This window comes from Neopelma chrysocephalum, unplaced genomic scaffold (assembly GCF_003984885.1).
Source record: "Neopelma chrysocephalum unplaced genomic scaffold, ASM398488v2 Primary Assembly neopelma1_119, whole genome shotgun sequence".
NCBI classification, from domain to species: domain Eukaryota; kingdom Metazoa; phylum Chordata; class Aves; order Passeriformes; family Pipridae; genus Neopelma; species Neopelma chrysocephalum.
The window spans coordinates 7133469-7152641 of NW_020897781.1; the positions used below are offsets into that span (position 1 = coordinate 7133469).

At 44.3% G+C, this 19173-nt stretch overlaps 1 protein-coding gene across 1 annotated transcript in view; it reads left to right on the plus strand.

The window, feature by feature from the left end:
• ATP9A (ATPase phospholipid transporting 9A (putative)) overlaps nt 1-19173 on the plus strand; it is a 54216-nt gene that overhangs the window by 24535 nt on the left and 10508 nt on the right. Inside the window, exons 12-21 of the mRNA XM_027697371.1 lie at nt 591-733; nt 1485-1597; nt 3621-3833; nt 9255-9416; nt 13508-13600; nt 14536-14619; nt 15555-15725; nt 17581-17679; nt 17956-18045; nt 18138-18282. Coding sequence (XP_027553172.1) covers nt 591-733; nt 1485-1597; nt 3621-3833; nt 9255-9416; nt 13508-13600; nt 14536-14619; nt 15555-15725; nt 17581-17679; nt 17956-18045; nt 18138-18282 — 1313 coding nt within the window. The remainder of the gene's footprint in view (nt 1-590; nt 734-1484; nt 1598-3620; nt 3834-9254; nt 9417-13507; nt 13601-14535; nt 14620-15554; nt 15726-17580; nt 17680-17955; nt 18046-18137; nt 18283-19173) is intronic.

The window sequence follows — 19173 nt, forward strand, 5'->3', positions numbered from 1 at the left end:
AAGAATTGCTTTGTTGTTTCTGCTGACTTTGTTCAAACTTATTAACCCATTCACTGACTTGGGCTGTGGATTAGTCATTTAAGGGCCCTTCTCTGTGTTTGGACTACCTGGTTACTTTGATAAGAACAGAGCAAAAAACGGAAAAGGAGGGTTATTTATACAGCCTGTAGTGTAATGGAACACAATTGTCTTTTAGAGGGGAATGAAACTTTAATATTGAATTGTACTGGATTAGGAAGTGGGTTAGTAAATTACGTTGGGTGCAGGATTGGGATTCATTTCAGTTCCATTTTTATTCTGCTCTCTGTGGATCAACCACACTGTCCTTACTCTGTGTCCATCTTCCCCTCAAATCATATCTGTTCTTCTCACTGTAATTTTATCATCTATCTTTGAATTACAGTGTAATTACCTTTGCCACCCGACCACTGACTTTGAATATACTTCTCCAGAAACACCCTCTTTAGCAGCTCAGAGTCAGGGTGGACTCTGTGTCCTTTCACTGCACTGTGGCAGTTCACAAGGATTTTTTCTGAAGTTTAACTGGTGATATCTTTTTTTTTATTCTTTTCCCCTTCCCTCCTGCGCAGTTTACGTGTGAATCTGGACATGGGGAAGATTGTCTACAGCTGGGTGATCCGCAGAGATTCCAAAATCCCTGGCACTGTGGTTCGATCCAGCACTATTCCTGAGCAGTTGGGCAGGATATCCTATTTGCTTACAGACAAAACAGGTATCTGTAGAAAGTCATGGAATGTTGTTGTTGGGATTTTGTTACGTTTTTGGCCAGGCAGAGTGTATAATGTAAGTTTTTTTTGGACTAGAAGAAATATGCATTTCCTGTCACTTTGACGTTATGATTTAATCAGTTTTTGACAAAAGCTCTGCATTTTTTTGTTTGTTCTGAAGGCACTGTAGGTAAGGTAGCACAGGAATGTTACACTACTTCAAAGAACACTTAAAGCATGCTATTAAAACAAAAGCCGAGGGTAAAAATAAAATTAAAATCAACTTTTTAGAGCTAGTTTTCAAAGCCAGATAAAGATAGCTTACACAGGTAGGCAGCAACATATCATTAGCCTGTTTGCTGCTGTCTTTACACTTTTGAAGTTGGGCTTGATTCTGAAAGCTGTAATGAAAAGCTTGGTCTGACATAAAATCCTGGTCCCATTGAAGTTGTTTCCAGGTTTTTTTTTGTTCCAATGGGATCAGAATTATGCTTGCAGCCCCTGCTGGCATTGACTGTGGGGTGAATCTCTTCCTTATTTATGCACCACTGCTTCCCAGGAGAATCAGCCTTCAGGTTGACAAATAGGCAAATATTGTCTTTTTTGCCAGCCCCGGCCTGTGCTGAGAGTCTGGTGCAGTGGCTGGTTCAGCTTCTGGCCCAGTTTATCTTGAATTTGAGTCACGAGGACAAGAAGGAGTGCTGGAGAAGAGGTGTGTTGGTTCCCACTCCATGTCTGGTGCTGCCTTTGTTGCAGGAACTCTGACACAGAACGAGATGGTCTTCAAGCGACTCCACCTGGGGACGGTGGCGTACGGGCTGGACTCCATGGATGAGGTGCAGAGCCACATATTCAGCATATACACCCAGGTAGAATTGAACTGCATCAATTGACTCTTCGTTCACAAAAGTTTACCAGGTCACTGGGCTAATGATGAATTATGGCAGAGATCTGTTAATGGCTGTTACTTTTTGGAAAAGTCTGAAGGTCATTGGATGCTCAGTGCATAAATAACATCATGATTGCTTGCTGCATCTGTAGGTAGTTCCGTGTCCCCAGGGTTTAAATGCTCCAGCACATGCAAGTGTGAGTGGGTGTATGTGCCTGTGTCGTGTTACTGAGGTCTGAGTGTAAAATAACAGACATTTAATTAGATATCTAGGCATCTCTCTCTTTCCCTCCTCATTCTTAGCATCTCGTTCTTCTCTAGGTGTTGAGACCCTTAAATGACTGAACTGCACTAAAAAAAAAAAAAAATCCAGCAAAAAAACCACAAACCCCCAAACTTCAGTTGTGTTTGTCCTCAATGCTGTACTCAGTCTCTAGAGAAAACTTGACTACTAGTTAATTATTTGCCAAAGTATTCAATATTTGTCAAGAATATTTGGGTGACTGACTATTCCAGCGTGTGACTAGTGACTGAATGCACTTCAGCTGAGGGTTTGCTGTTTGATCTTGGCAGCAGTGCTGATGAGCAGCAATATTAAATTTGAAGATCTTGTATCCTAATCACTAGTGTGGAAAATAACACGTGGAATTACCCTGGTAAAGAATACGTCTCATAAAACTTGTATAATTACCAAGTGAGATTCCTTATAATGACGAGCATTTGCTGGCAATGATTCATTTTGAACTGTAGTTCTTATTCTTTGCTCTTATTTTTACCACGTTGTGGCCTTTGACCTGGAAGTGAAACTTTTGTCCTCTTGACACTAAAGGTTAACAGAGCAGGAAACTGGATCACTGTGTGTCCCTTCTTCAGCCAGGATAATTTAGTAATTGTGCAATTATCTGAAGACTCCCATTCTGATACTAAAAATAGTATTAAAAATTAAATGAATGTAATTAAGATTTTCTAGCTCCATACGAGTCATCTGTTTTCTGTTTTCACCAATTGTATTCTCTTGCACGTGAAACCCGAGTGAGTGTAAATTTTCCAAGCCACACCAGTCTTTTGTGGAGCAAAAAAGTGGTTTCTCTGAGTCTTCTGACTTTGCTCAGTCACCATTTGGTGTCTGGTGGATCTGCATCAGAAGGGTTTTTTTTCCTGGTGTAGTGTTCCAAAAACTTAGGTAAAACTTTTGGGGCATTTTACTGTACCAGTAGCAATGATGAAGGAGCTGGATTGCCCTGGGCTGTTTCCAGTGATGGCCTGAGTTAAGGTCTGTGTTGAGTGTGCCTCGTTTCTGGGGACAGTGCGCACAGCTGCCTCATATGTGGTCTTCACTGAAGTAAAGACTTGTTATGGTTTGGAGCTGGCTCCCTGCCAAGTCACCAAACCTTACCACAAGGAGTCCCCCCCCACCCCAAACCAAGGGAGAAGAGGGGGGAAAAAACCAAAAGAACCGAAAACGAGAGAGAGACAAAGTAATGTATATAAATATATTTACACTTATATTTACAGTTATATACAGTTGAAATATATATATAATTTCACAGGGAAAAGGGAAAGGGGAAGGGAAGAACAAAAACCAAAATTATATATATATATATTATATTATCCCGATCAGTAGCCCAAGGTCTATCAACTAAAAGAATTAGCAAAGAATATCTTACTACTCTCCTTGGGACAATGGAGAGTCCCGTTGGAGCGACTGCCGGCAGCCTCCGCCTCCCAAGGTCGACAAGGCCTCACCAGGCCTCACTCCCCAACCCGACAGACTCAACACAGGGAAACCTGCACCTCCAAAGCCACTGGAAGGAAAGAGAGCGAAGGTCTTTCCTCCCTTCTTCTTATACCCCAGTTTACGTCAAAATCGTAGGGAATACCGGGTAAATCTGGGCACTTCCTTGGTTACAAGCTGGTCACCAAGGAAGGCCTAAGCCAAACTACCACAAGACTTCATTTAATTATTTTTTCCTCACAGTAATTCTCCTTTCTTTGTTTCTAAGCAATCCCAGGACCCCCCTGCAGTGAAGGGCCTCACCTTGGCCACGAAGGTGCGTAAGACGATGAGCAGCCGCGTGCACGAGGCAGTGAAGGCCATCGCCCTGTGCCACAACGTCACCCCTGTCTACGAGTCCAACGGGGTCACGGACCAGGCAGAGGCTGAGAGACACTACGAGGACTCCTGCAGGGTGTACCAGGCCTCCAGTCCTGATGAGGTCAGTACCCACTGGGGTGGATAAAAGTATCAATGTGACCGTGCTTGTTGCTGGGAAAAAACACAGTTATTGGGAGGCTCCAGTTTAGTGAAGGGGATAATATTTTAATGTGTTTACTGCTCTGAAAACCCGTGAATAGACCACAGCTGCCCTCTCAGCTGTTCTGCCTCTCTGCCTGAAGCTACAGATCCACATGGTGACTGGGATCTGTTGCATCATCACAGAATTTTTGCTCCTGTTTCTGCAGGGTATATTTTGCACTTCAACGCCATGAGTCCCTTTGACCGTGTTTGGTGAATTATGGGCAGTCTTATCTTGTTTGGGGAGGAAACTTGTGGGAGGGGGTTAGAATACTCAGGCAGTGCAGCTTGTCCCTGCTCTGTGAGGTGTTTGAACTTCCAGACCAAGTGAAAAGTTGTAAATCACACTGGGCAGCACTGCTGACCCAGGACACATCCCTTCCCATGCAGATGGACAGGCCCAGTGCTCAGGAGTGAAGTGCACGAGTTTGTTTTGGAGCAAAGCTGTGCCCTGCCAGGTCTCTGCCAGCCCCCAGCACAGCCAGGGCTATGCAGGGTGGTACAAGGGGGAAAAACTTTACAGCTCTCCAGACACTCACTGGGAACTTTAACTGGACACTTGGGAGATCAGGTTCAATACAGGACCTTCAATTTAAGTGTTGTTTGCAACCCTCTGCAAAATTTGGAAAATTTAATTATAGTGTTGTTTCCTTCTGCAAAAAAGACAGGAGGAATAAAATACGGTTTTGCTATTGGTTACACTTCTGAGATATATCTTCTGGTGCAACCAAGATTAATCACTTTGTTTTCTGTTAATTTGTATAACTACACTTGCTCTGTGCTATGGAAAGAGACTGAAGTTTGACACTTCCCCTGAGAATCCCACTGATGCTATGAGAACATATCACCCCTCTGACTAGATTTGAAGGGTTCTTCCATTTATTGCCCCAAATAAACCAACTTTGCCTCTGATAATAAGCTTTTCACCTCTGACATCAGAAGAGAAGCTGGCTCTCCTCATTGTTAGAGGTGAGAAATGCTTTGCATGGAAATACATTTATTTGTTAGAAGCCCAGCTGTGTGAGGGTTTGGGGGTTGTATGAATTACTGAAAGACTGGCACACAGAGTTAGTTTCCATGTTTCATATGCATTCAAACTGTTCCCTATAGTGTTTTTTTCCAAAGTAAGGCAATTAATTCGTTTCATACAGTGTGTTTTTCTCTTCAGTGTACAAAAGCTGCATCTCTGCTCTTTCCCCCTCCTCCATGGATGTGCCCACAGTGCCAACCAGCATTTCCTCCTCCCTGAGCAGGGTGAGGGTGTCCTCTCATCCTCTCTCACACACAGTCTAGGGCAGGGGTTTGTTTACCTGCTTTTCTCCTCTGTAATGTGTTGCTCTCCCCTGTAAAAGCAGCTTACAGAAAGCAACTGCCTTTGGATTGAAATGAGTTCTGAATGATTTCCAGATGGTAATTTTTGTGATCTGCATTTAAGTTGGGTTTTTTTTTCCCCCCTAAAGTATTTACTGGCTATTTCTGCACAGATTCTCTGTTTGTTTACATATATGCTGTGGTATATAGTGAAGTCAGTGATTTTTCTTTTCCTTTTTCTCCTTACACTGTTCTGTCTTTAAAATATTTATGCAGCAATTTGTCTGAAATGCCCAGGGGATATTGTTTGTTTGTTTTACTATAGCATGATAACTAATCCTTCCAAGATTATTGTTTAAATTCTTTTTTCCTTTCTTGTGATATCTTAAGTAGAGAATTACAGCGGGTTCAGAAATCAGATATGCTTTGCTGCACTGAGGAAATGTTGTCTGTAGGTCTTAGATATACAAATATTGTTTAGCCAGTCTCTGTGTGTCATACTAGATGGTACAAAACGCAGGATCAACACAAATGGAGTCCTTCAGAAGGGAGCAATGCTGTTAAATAACATTCCCTGTGGGGGAATGGCTTTGGACTCCTGTTAAAGCCAGCCTTTGAAATCTTATATCAATAAAATATCGCCATGGCAGGGAAGGTCAGTTTATGAAATGAGTACAAAAACTTGTATTCTCTTTACTTTAACAGCAAGGGTAATTTCTACCAGTTGGCACAGGATTCATTTCCTGTAACAGAAAGCAGGATTTCCTAAATTTGTTTCCTGTGCATGCTGCCATTTAGAAGACTTGAAGTATCTTTATTCAGATATCGGTTACAGCCTTGGGGCTCTGCGAGCCAGTTGTCAGTTGTGGCCATACAGTAACTAACAGGGGAAATGAAATAGATATAATCTGATCAGAGATAAGAGTGCCTGGGATTCCTGGGCAAACAGTGTTTAACCCTGACAACCCTCCACAGCTGCCAGGACATGAAAGGGTGCACGGATCAATTGGTCTGTGCCTGCTCTCTGCCTGCCCAGGCAGCCCTAAATGGGGCTCTGCAGAGCAACTCGTGGCACGCAAGGATCGATTTGTCTCTTTAGGATGAAATTTATTAGTCGATATCCACTTCAGTGCTGGCTTGGGTAATTTAATTGTCGGAAAGAGCAAAGTTTGGGGATGGTGTGCTGAGCTGCTGGAGCTGCTCTGCTTTGTGATGCTCAGATCAGTATCAGGCTTGGCCTGGATGGAGCTGGAAAATCCAGGCGTGTGGTCGCTTTATTGATTCCCCTCCTCAGTGAGCAAGTTTGGTGGAGGTGTTTGAGGGCCTTCAAGCCTCTTTTAAATCTCAGTCTAAGCTGCAAATGTATTTTTGCGTGTTGAATGTTTCTCATCTTTTCACTGTGGCTTGAGAGCACCTCTAGTTATCTGTTTGTACAACACAGAATAAACCTCCTCTGTCTCACATGGAGCCAGATGTGCTCCCTGTCCCAGGTGCCCAGACCCTGCCAGAAGAGCCGTCGGTGCTTCTGTTGCCATTGTTTTTTCCACTGGTGCCACTGCACTTCCCAAAGGCCAGGCCCATTGTATTCCCTGTTGAGTGGAGACAGTAATGTCAATGCTTTTAGTACATCTGATGGGAACACTTCAGAATTACATCACTGTCTCTCTCAGTAGTTATTCATTAAGTGCTGTAGAGCCTGGGAAGTGGCACGTTCATGGGGTCAGCCCCTGGCCCCCATGGTTCACCTGGAGGTGAGACAGGACCCACACCTGCTCAGGAGCAGCATGGAAAAAGGGGATTTCTTTTATTATTCTTCCCCTCCCATTGAGGTACCGTTTCAGGGCCATCCCCAGTTCCTGGTGCTCTGCAGTCAATTAGTTTGAAGTGTGTCCTGTGCATGATGTAGCTCCTCTGACTGCTCATCCATTTGTTCCTCTGCACAAGACTTCTCTTTCTGGAGGTTTAAAGCTTCCTGATGTAGGATTTAAATGAGATGCTGGCAGGGAAGGAGGGAGGAGGTGTCTGTAAAAAGGAGGTGCTGAGCTGGGAGCAGAGATTTGTGTCTTCAGACATTTGCAGCTTACCAACATGGACAAATCAACAGCCAGTGCTGCTGAGGCTGAACATCACATAACACTGTGTTGTGAGCAATTCTCAATAATTATTTATTAACCAAAGTATTAGAAACCCAAGCTCCATCTCTGCTCTGGGAGACTGTTAGGAGGATTATCTAACTGCACACTTTAATGCACTGAGGATAGCTTGAAGAAACTTTTTCAAAGATAAGCTTGAAAGAGCCTTTGATTTGTAATCTTTGAGTAAGCCTGCAAAAACTTGCTAATATTAAACCAAATATTGATTCAAATTGACTTAAAGGTCTTTCAAGGCAAAGCCAACTCAACCACTTTTTGAGTTTTATTTTAATCTGGCAATTTGAGACTACTTTATGAAACCAAAAGTTTAACTTTTCTTTTATGCCTAATTTTGAGTGAAAGGGATCTGAGTTCACAAAAGATTCTCCAATTAGACCCAACTGGGTCAATTCTTGTAACAAGATCTAGACCCAATTCAAGAATTTACAGGTTCCATTTTTATTTGTATCTCATGTTTATGATTTCCCAAAATAAATTTCATTTTTGTCTAAGGCATTTGTGGTCACTTAAAGGCAGAACCTGAAAGGCATAAGGTGTAATTAATCTTCAAGTCAGCAGCAGCCATGTCCCCAGTGCTCTTCTGCCTTTGAAAATGTCACTGTAAAACACTTCCAGTATTTCATGTCTGTTTGGAGAAAGTATCCCTTGATCCTTTCTGGAGGCTGGTGATATATGGGCTCATGTCAGCTGCTGCTCCCATCTGTTACTGCCCAGACAGCTTCTAGAGTTGTCTCAGCAAGCTCAGTCTTAGATGGATGTGTCAGCTGAGGTGGGGATTCTGGGGGGATTGTCAGGGAAGCAAAATAAAGGCTTTGGTCTTCTGTCCTGACTCAGCTGCAGTCCAGTGACAGCTAGTAAAGAATTCAGTGCTGTAGGTCCTTAAATACTGGAAGCTGCAATCAAAATGATGCCCACCTAAGTTCAGTTAAATGGCTTCTGGTGTGTGCCTTGAAAAATCTGGGGTTGATTTAAGGGGGTTTTTTTTGTTTGTTTTGGTTTGGTTTTCAGTATTTTTAATGTTTAGGGAGAAGGGCTCTGGTAAGAAGTGTCTGAGCCTGCCTTCAGCTGCCTTGCTGATCACTACAGAGCTTGAAAGGTGTTGATGAACTGTTACTACTGAACAGATAGATAATAACAGAGCTCATTTTGTTTGCTTGCTTTTTGAATATGAATTTTTAATGGGCTGCATTAGTGTTTCTAGCTTTGATATTTTAAATCCCGGGTGAATTCATTGGTTTGAATTCCTGATTTCATAAACAGCAAGCTGGAACATAGCACTTTCAAAAAGCAAATGTTTGTAAAGGGATTTACCTGATGTGCCCAAGGAGGTTTGGGCACCACAGGGCTGGGCAGAGGGTCCCTGTGCCTGCCCTTGTTCCTTTGGAACAGAATCCCAAAATCATTTAGGTTGGAAAAGCCCTCCCAGACCATGGAGTCCAACCTGTGCCCAATCCCCACCTTGTCACCCAGCCCAGAGCTCTGAGTGCCATGTCCAGTGGTTCCTTGGACACCTCCAGGGATGGAGACTCCAGCACCACCCTGGGCAGCCCCTTCCAATGCCTGACCACCCTTTCCATGAAGAAATTCCTCCTTATGTCCAACTGAACATGGCAGTCGAAGGGTGACCACCTCTTGCTGAGGGTCTAGGACAGCCTGGCAGCTGAACCAGACAGGAGCTGGGCTGCCCAAACCACGAAAATACTGTTAGTAAGCTTCTAAATCAGGGAAAACTCACTAGGAAGAGGCATAGAGGAGCACCTGTGTTTATCAACAGATCTGTTTGATAGCATCATTAATGAATTCTCTGCACCCCCTCCTACTATCCCTTCCTCTCATGGTGGGCTCTGGGCGCCCTCACCGTGTCCTCCTCCCCTCAGGTGGCCCTGGTGCAGTGGACCGAGAGCGTGGGCTTGACGCTGGTGGGCAGAGACCAGTCCTCCGTGCAGCTGAGGACCCCGGGCGGCCACATCCTGAACTTCACCATCCTCCAGATCTTCCCCTTCACCTACGAGAGCAAGCGCATGGGCATCATCGTCCGGGTGAGCGGCGCCGGGAGCTCCGTGTCCTGCGGGGTCTCCTGTCAGTCACGGAATCACAGGATGGGTCAGGCTGGAAGGGACCACAGTGGGGCATCTGGTCCAACCTCCCTGCTCAAACAGGGTTATCCCAGAGCAAATGGCGTGGGATTGTGTTCAGGTGGTTCTGGAATATCTCCAGTGAGGGAGGTTCCGCACTGCCACTGGGCAAAACACATCAAACATCTGTGTCCATGCCACTGTCGTGCTGGCAGAGCTGAGAGGGTTGTGGGATGGACCCAGGTCACAAGTGCCTTCCCCCCTCAGGGTCAGCCAAGCAGGACCATGGGTCCAGCTTACACTGCATCTCCAGAGCATTGTGGGGTACAACAAGGAATGATGGAGAAGGCAGCAGGTGGGAAGGAGGGAGGGGATTCTCGACTGATGCCACAACAACTTGAAGATATTGTTGGTGGTTTCGTGAATCTGCTCCCCAGATCTCTGCCAACCATGAAAAGTCCTCTCAGAGCCTGTGGAAGCACAGCACCACGGGAGGAAGCACTTGGAGCTGCAGGGAGCTGTGGAGATGATTTTTGGTGTGAGCTGTTGGACAGGACCCACAGCCAGGCTGAGCACACAGTGTCATGAGCAGGGCTTGGAAATAGCTGAGTTAAGGTGAAAGGGAGCATTTGTGCAAGTGCCTCGATCAGCAGCAGGCCCTGCACACGCTGAATACGTGCCCAGCTGAAATCATACACCACTGTGGGGTTAGATAAAATCTAGTATAAGATCAGAGCCCAGAAAAAAAATACTTTAAAAAGAAAGAACAACAACAACATGTGCCTAAAAAGAGTTGTCACGATTATCATTGTTAGTTTTTAATATTGACTCTCTAGCACTATGTTAGTAAGATAAACCCCACTGTGGTAAGGCACTGCTGTTTGCCTGTGGAGCAAACAAGTTGAAGCAATCTGAATATTTCTTTTGGAGATAATTAAAACATCCTTGTTGTCTTTTTTACTGAGAGTACAGACAGATAATTGGTACCAGGAATCTAAAACATGAATATGAAACCTATAATCCAGGGCAAGACTGGATTTTTTTTGTATCACTCTGTGGGCTCTGCAGCCTTCTTATTTAGGGTGGGGAGAATAGGTAAGATTAGTGTGTGGGGGTTATTTTATTTTTTCCCTCCCCTATTCACTTTGCAGTAAAACTGGGTTACACTGTGTTTATTTGGGGTATCTGGAAACAGGTTGTAAAAATTTCCTCTGCCTGAAATTTTCTCATCTAAGTGAACGACAGTCCTCTTTTTTTGCCTTTTGGATTTGAAGCTTATTCCTTTTAAATCATCTATTGTCTACCTTCTCCCCCATTAGGAAGAAATTCTCCAGTTTGTATTTCTGTATTTAGGATATTTCTGCTGGCAAAAACAGCAAAACTTCCATTTGTGGTCAGTGGGAGCAACATCAGGCCCAGATCCTGACTGTAAATACTTTTAAAGAAGCATTGGTCCCTCTCTGTTGTGCTTGTTAATTGAGTCTCTTTATTTTGTAGCCATTCAGATGCTTTAAGCCACTAAAATTAGCTCCCTCACTACCCTGTGCAGAGTTAGGGTTGAGTAGCAGATATTGGCTGCCTGGATATTACTTTGCCATGTTCCTCTATATTCCAAAATAAGATTTTCAATCAGAGTTTTCATTTTCATTAAAAAAAAAAAGTTTATAAATAGTTATCAAGTAAAATTTACTTTGTTTAAACATATATGTGTGCATGTCTAGGTGCTCATTTGGTTTTGATCCACAACTTTCAAGGTGTTTACCTCTTCAGTGTATCTTCTAAAACTCTGCTGCTTGTTTAAAAAACAAAAATAAGGGGAGGAAAGTAGCTGAAGTATCCAGGAGAAAAAACACAGAGTGATGAGACAGGAAGGGAAATGAAGCTGCACTCACCATTGTAGTGAGTAGAATCCAAATGGTAAAGTTTTCTGCTCAGCTATGCAGGTATTGCCCGTTCTTATAAGCTGCAGGTTTTTTTGGCTGTTGGGAGCCCTTGTGATCACGTTGCCAGGCTTCCTGTCCAACCTGGGGATGGAGTTTCAGCAGGTGATTCCTGTGCCCAGCCCAGCAATGCTGCTCCTGCAGTCCCTGGCAGGCACCCGTCTCCCCTGTGCATCCCGTCTGCTCTGGCTCCTGTGAAAAGATCCCCTTCAATGAATAACTTTTTGTAAATAGAGTAATAGTTAATATTGAAAGCAAGTAGCAGATGTTGCCTGGTTTGGGGTATTTTTTCAATATCTGCTTGTTTCCTTGTGATCAGCTGTCATTTCTGTACCTGATTATTTCAGTTCTAAGAAGTTCTGTTTAACTCAAGCAGCTTCTTCACCATTCTGTGCACTGACTTATCTTCCTCTTTGAAGAAGGCCTGTTTGTTTAACCACAATATTTTCCATTCTTCTTTTTCTTTGCATTTTTTTCCCCTTACCCCTGTGGAATGATCTTTGTTGTACAGCAAAGATAGTGCTATTGTCATATCTGGAATTGAAAGAAGCCTTTGAACTGCGGCCAGAGTCAGACCACGGTGGAAAAAGATGCTTCTCCAAAACAATATAACTGGCAAATCTCTGAGTAGATTTATAGTGTGATCTTGCCATAATATGAGAACGCACTAACCTCCTACTGAACTCAGGGAGAGGAAATGACTAATGCAAGGAGATAGCTGATACAGTATTTATATTGGACAAAAAATCTAAACTATCTTAAGCCAGTTCTGCAGCACGGGAAGTGGAGTCTTTATTCAGTTTCCTACAGAGATGTTGTTAGACACTCTTTAATCAAATAATTTCATAGATAAACCTTTACCTTTGGATACTGCCAAAAGCGTTGTGTTTTATTTAAGCAGATTCTACTTGTTTTGGTAGAGTGACACATTTTCCTCTGGGGATGTGGGATGTGTGTCTGTCGGTACATGAAGGCTGGATGTTTCAGGACCTTGAAAACCATGGTTAGGATTAATTATAAGAATCTTCCTTGTGACTATCTCTGTGATAGTTTTGGCAAAAATGGTCGGTAAAGAAGCTTCGTTATCCTTGGCTACTTCTTAATTTGCCCAGCAAAGATACTTCTTTTCTTTGCAGGTTTAGTTTCCACATCAGGTGCTGCTTTTATTTTTTTCCCTGTGGGTATAAACTCTGTTTTGCCACAGGACATGAGGCTTTTATTCGCTGACTCAAACTATTCGTGTATGAGCACCTCCACCACTTGTTTCTGTAATGATGGAACAAACTGACCCATCTATTAGTGAGAGAATGAAGTGTCCACTATTCTTTCCTTTCATTTCTTTTTTTCCTGAAGTACTTTACCCCCTTCATTCACAGCTGTCTATTGCAGACCTTTCTGGGCTTTTTGGTTTTGCGTGTTCACTTTGTTTTCTTCCTATCCCTGGTGGCTATCTTAGTTTACAGAGCAGTTTGTTCCTTACTCATTGTTTTGTCTCCTTTGAGGAAATTGCCAGCGTTTCCATTAGCTTGTAATACTAATGCCTGTGGCCTCCTTAGGTATCTGCCTGGTTAGAAGGGATTTTTTAATTTGTGTTAATGTAAATATGCCTTGCTTGCAGCCTATAAATTGCTTGTATCAGATAAGGCAGGCAGCAACCTGACCTTTCTGTGGCAAGCAGAAGCTTTAATTTTGCTTATACCATGTAATGTAACAGAGGGGGTAAATTAGAGTGATTTTTGCTCTGTTAAGCTTCATGCATCTGTTTTATTGTTTCAGGTGAGCATGAAATACATTTCCAAGGTGAGGGCTAGAGGTTATTCTGAGGGCACACACAGTCAGGACTGAGAGATGTCTGTGTGGAGATGCTGTGTGGGTGATTAAAAAGCTGATCCTCCTTGTCTAAACGTTAATTCCTGCTGCAAGTAACTGAGTTGGAATTGAATAAGCATCTCCTTTTAGCCCCTAGACAAGATGCTGAGCCAGGTGCACCTCCAGCCTGACCCAGTACAGACATTTCTGTGAGTGTTGTGCTGAGAACTCATCATTAACTTGCTGAGGCCCCTCCAAATCTGCCAATACTGGCCCAGCTTAGACTGTTCTGTTTCTCATCTGCAGGATGAATCTACAGGAGAGATCACCTTCTATATGAAGGGGGCAGATGTGGTGATGGCTGGAATTGTGCAGTACAACGACTGGCTGGAAGAGGAGGTACAGAGCTGTCTATCCTGTGCTCGGGGGGTTCCTCATGCAGGGGCTTTTCTCCTTCCAGGAAAACACCTGACAAAGCTTGCTAAAATATCTGTAAGCCAGAAGGTCACTGATCTTGGCAATTCATTGGATTAACCGTCAGCCAAATATATATGTAATAACAAGGAAGTCAAGTGGCAAGTTCAGCATATTTAGTGCAGAATAAGTCCTGTAAATAAAATGGGTTTCACTCAAAAACTGATTGACACTCACCGAATTTGTCTTGGGCTTGATTCTGTGTTTGGATCTATTTTAGACTGAAAGGTCTAATTTCAAAACTACATTTGGCATCTTGGTACTAGGACATGTTTATTGGGTTAGTAATGGTAGCACAGAGTTCATAGAATCACAGAATGGTTTGGGTTGGAAGAGACCTTAAAGCCCATCTCATTCCACCCCCTGCCATGGGCAGGGACACCTTCCACTAGACCAGGTTGCTCCAAATCCCATCCAACCTGGCCTTGGACACTTCCAGAGATGGGGCATCCTTAACAGTAGCTTCAATTGCTGATTTTCTGATGTTCACAGAAATAATAATAACTTGGTCTTATTTTAAAAGAGTTGATGGCCAAAGATGTGAAGTCTACAAATCACAGGCTTTTGTCCTTTTACTTAAGAGACAGAGACAATTAAATCAATGGGATTGTTTTTGCCACCCAGCAGAGAGGACATTTTTCTTTCTGATCACTGGCATAGGTTACAAACCATTGCAGATCTCCTTTTTCTTCTCGGGTTTATCATGCACTTTATCAGACATCATAGACTCACTCGAGTTGCTCAAATGGGCTGGTTATTTTCTTAACCTGCTATCTTACATTGGCATCTCCACATTGCTGTGCATAAATCATCTTACTGGAGGTGGAGTTTCTGGTTTACAATGTGATCCTTCTTTCCAGTGTGGTAACATGGCTCGGGAAGGCCTGAGGGTTCTTGTTGTAGCCAAGAAGTCTCTGACAGAAGAGCAGTATCAGGACTTTGAAGTAAGTTTTTATTTGTTTTTTTTCCCCCCTGTGTTTTTAAACAATCACTGAAGTGATTCTCACAGAGCTCTCGTGATAATGCTGCCTCTCATCTCCCTCTTGCTTCTGCTAGAATTGTCATTCGTCAATGTCTTGATGTTCTTTTAATCAAAGTTGCTTTTTAAGTGATATGTATAAAACTTGGATCCCAGCCAGGACTCTCCAAAGCAGTTCCTGAATCCTGCCTTCTAGTCTCTTGTGGTTATAAATTCTGCAATCGTTAATAATTTGTTAGACAAGTTGTGTTTGTGCTGGGAAATGTGTTGGCTTTTCATTTCCATTTTTGTATTCTGACATCCAGGGGAACTACAAACAACCTGAATATAACCCATTCAGGCTTCACGAAAACACAGGCTTCATGCGTGGGGTTTGCTAGATGGGTCTCTACACACAGCACTTGACTTGCTTACTCCAGGCAGGAGAATGTAAAGGAGAGCTGTTTATTTAAATGCAGAGATGTGATAGTGGAAATGCTTAGGATTCTCAGTTGCCATCATTTGTAGATGTGTTAGTGGCAGAACCTTGGTTAGACCTGTGGTGGGAGGGAGTTGCTTTCAGGCTTTCTGCTGGTGCCACTCCAGCAGCTGCTGTGCCTTTGTGTGCTCAAGCAACAACTCCCTGAAGCATTTCCCACCTTATCCTGTTACACACACCTCGTGTTCACCAGCCCTCACAGGTGGCATCTCTGCATCGTAGAATCATAGACTGGCCAGGGTTGGAAGGGACCTTAAAGACCATCTCAATCCAACACCCTGCCATAGGCAGGGACACCTCTCCCTAGAGCAGGTTGAATGCCTGTTATCAGAGGGAGGTTCAGTGGTCGACCCTCATGCTGGTTAGCCCAGTTTGCCACAAAAGCAGAGGCTGAACTGTGGCTGTGCCTGCTCTGCCCTCAGGCCCGGTACATCCAGGCGAAGCTGAGCGTGCACGACCGATCCCTCAAGGTGGCCACGGTCATCGAGAGCCTGGAGATGGAGATGGAGCTGCTGTGTCTCACTGGGGTGGAGGATCAGCTGCAGGCCGACGTCAGACCCACGCTGGAGACGCTGAGAAATGCTGGCATTAAGGTCTGCCTAACCCGGTGTTCCTGCTAGCAGGAATGCTTAGACCCTCTGGAGGACATGGCACTGTCCTACAGATGGTAAATAAAGGGAGTCTGGGGGCCCTGTCAAGGTAAACACTTCACCACAGATGCCCTTTGTGGTGGGGCTGGGTGATATGTTTTAAACATCACTTTGGGAACAGAACATGCTGGAAGTAGTAAATGTTGCCTGAACACATGAAAGGGTGCCACCTCTTGTGCTTTTCTACCCCTAACACGCTCTGGCTCCTCCTGCACAGACAGGGAATGTGAAGGCAGGAGGGTGGGGAACTACAGGAGACTTTTGGGCAATTCCTTCTTTCAGGTAGTTGCATGAAAAAAAGGCAGTTGGATGTGTTTGGTCTGTGGTGCTGGGGTTGGAGCTGTGAATATCCACATTTTCAGTAGCCACTAGAGGGGAGTCTGAGCCAAGAGAATCAAGGATTGGGGTTTTTTTTTCCCAGCTTTCTGAGCTCTGGCATCTCGGACACCTAGAGCCTGAACTATGCTCAGTGGTGAGGGAGCTGCTGTGGTGCCTACCTAGTTTCTCTTTCTGAAAACTTATCAGTCAGATCCCAGACTACAAGAGGGGGAGAAAAAAAAGGATTAAACATTCAGATTTGGGCAAGAAAAGTAGGTTCTGGTTGGGGTTTCTCTGCTTTAAGTAGCAAAGTGAGCAAAAATCTCGAGCCATGCTGTGAATCGAAAGCAGGGCTGTGTGTTTGGGATTTAGGTAGGAAGTAGAATTCAAGGCTTGGGACAGACTTACAAAAGTGCTTTCTGTTTGGAGCCATCCCTGTAAACAGCAGGGACTTCAGCAGAGAAATGAGACCAGAGGAATCGGACAGAGTTCCTTAGTGACGTTGTGGGTTTATCCCCCCACAGTGTAGTCCTGGACCATCATTCCAAAGTGTTTTCCTTTCCTCACTGGGGCTGTTTGGGGTGTGGAACATGTGTCATCACACCGTGAGCACAGCACTGCTGAGCACTCCTTGCACTGGAATGTTCATCAGGGCATTGCACGCGAGAAATAAATCAAGAGTCAGGGGGGTCTTGCAATTCATGACAGGGACCATCTTGTTGAGATCAGATCTCTTTCCAACCTCAAATTATAATAAGCAAGTCTTTGTGTGTTTTTTATTTTGTTTTTTTTTCTTGAAGTTTTTTTTCTCATTAAATATTATTGAGCAGTGTCTTGAAAAGTTAAAAACTAGTTGAAAAAAAACAAAACAAACTGATATATTTACACTATTGAAGGAATTCCCAGCCAGATTATAACACGGTATTGCTGCTGACATTGCATTCTAATTCCCCCCCTTCACCAGCACAAAATAAAAGGAGCAGTGTATATTTAAAAAAAAAAAAAACAAACCTAAAAAAAACCCCAAACCTCAAGTAACTTAGTGTGTTCCAGCCATACACATCAGCAGTGAGCTAATCCCAGTTGCATCATCCACATTTCAGGCAGGGCCAGGAGGGATCTTTCTGCAGCAGGGCCCGCTCGAGAAATGGCTGGGGGGGGACACGTTAACACACACATACACATTTTTTTAGCTTGTATTTTGTGGGTTTATCAGCAGAATCTTGAAATACTGCAGGTGGGAAAAATGTTATACATAGTTTGTAACTTCCTTTGCGGTTCAGCCTCTTTAAAAGCTTTGCTTTCTTTCATGTGCGAGAATTTTCTTGTATGTTTTAAGATAGGGGTTTTTTAGGAGAATAATTTGTATGTGTGTTTTAACAGTCCTTTCATATGCCTGAACTGGCAGGTGGTACTTGTAGATGTCCTGCAGACGTGGGTGTTCAGTTTGTATCTAATGCATTAAATATTTGGGTTTTAGGTGTGGATGCTGACAGGGGATAAGTTAGAGACAGCCACGTGTACAGCCAAGAACGCACATTTGGTGACACGGACACAGGACATCCATATATTCAGACTAGTGAGTAACACCCATGTACCCCTCTTGGGTACTTGTTTGGGGCCCAAATTCGGGACAGGAGGAATGCTGAGATCACAACTGTTTTCCAGCAGGATGTTTTTATTCTTTTGACCCGGCTTTCTATCCCCTGAGTTTTTGTTTCTCTGACGGTGTGCTCTGACTCCCTGGGTGTGCTGCCTGTCCTGTCCGTGTTACTTTTGCTCCCTCCGAGACTTTTTGGGTTTTTTTTCACCCCAACGAGGCAAACCTTTCCCCAGTTCCCATCCTTTTCCCCAGGTGACCAACCGTGGGGAAGCCCACCTGGAGCTGAACGCCTTCCGCAGGAAGCACGACTGCGCCCTCGTGATCTCGGGGGACTCCCTGGAGGTAGGCTCCGAACCAGGAACAGCCCCAGAGCTCTGTGGCTGGAGGAAACCTTCCTGCACAGCCAGCAGTGACGCCTCTGGTCTCTAAATTAGGTGTGTCTGAAGTACTACGAGTACGAGTTCATGGAGCTGGCCTGCCAGTGCCCCGCCGTCGTGTGCTGCCGCTGCGCCCCCACACAGAAGGCCCAGATCGTGCGGCTGCTCCAGGAGAGGACTGGAAAACTCACCTGTGCAGTAGGTGAGGGACTGGTTAGGGAGCACTGGCCGTGTAGGGTGGTGTCTGCTATTTCTTGGTGCGGCCTCACCTTGAATATTGTGGCGGTTTCGGGCACCGCAATATAAGGAAGATATGAAGCCATTAGAGAGTGTCCAGAGGAGCAGAACGAAGATGGGAAGGTAATGAGGCCTTGTGAGGAGCGGCTGAGGGCACTTGGTGTGTTCAGCTGGAGAAGAGGAGGCTGAGAGGAGACCTTATTGCAGTTACAACTTCCTCAGGAGGGGAAGAGATCTCTGCTCTGTGTGGACCAGGGACAGGACCCCAAGGAATGGCCTGGAGTTGTCAGGGGAGATTTAAGCTGGATCTTAGAAAGAGGTTCTTCCCCCAGAGGCTGGTTGGGCACTGACCAGGCTCCCCAGGGCAGTGGGGCAGCACCAAGGCTGCCAGAGATCAAGAAGGGTTTGGATGATCCTCTGGGGCACAGGGTGTGACTCTTGGGCATGGTCCTGTGCAGGGCTGAGGGATCATGAGGGGCATCACTGAACTCAATGATCATTATGGGTCCCTTCCAACTCAGCATATTCTGTGATTCTTTTGAGTGAACAGTCCCATGTCATCTCATATCACCTGGAAATGCTGGTTTAGGGAGCAGTGTTTTTGTGGGATCATTGCAAAGATGAAGTTTTTCTTATGGAAACTTCAATGACCAACTACTCATGAATATTTCTTGTGGTATCTTTGTAAAACAGAGCTTGAACTTGACCAGGTAAAGGGCCACTGTTAATCTGTGAGCTTTATTTCAGCACTGAAGGTATAATGGTACACCTACAAATTAGATTAATTGATCAGTGACCTGTGGGTCTGTTAAAACAATTAACAACTGAAATTCCTGATTTTTATTTAAAATCCTGC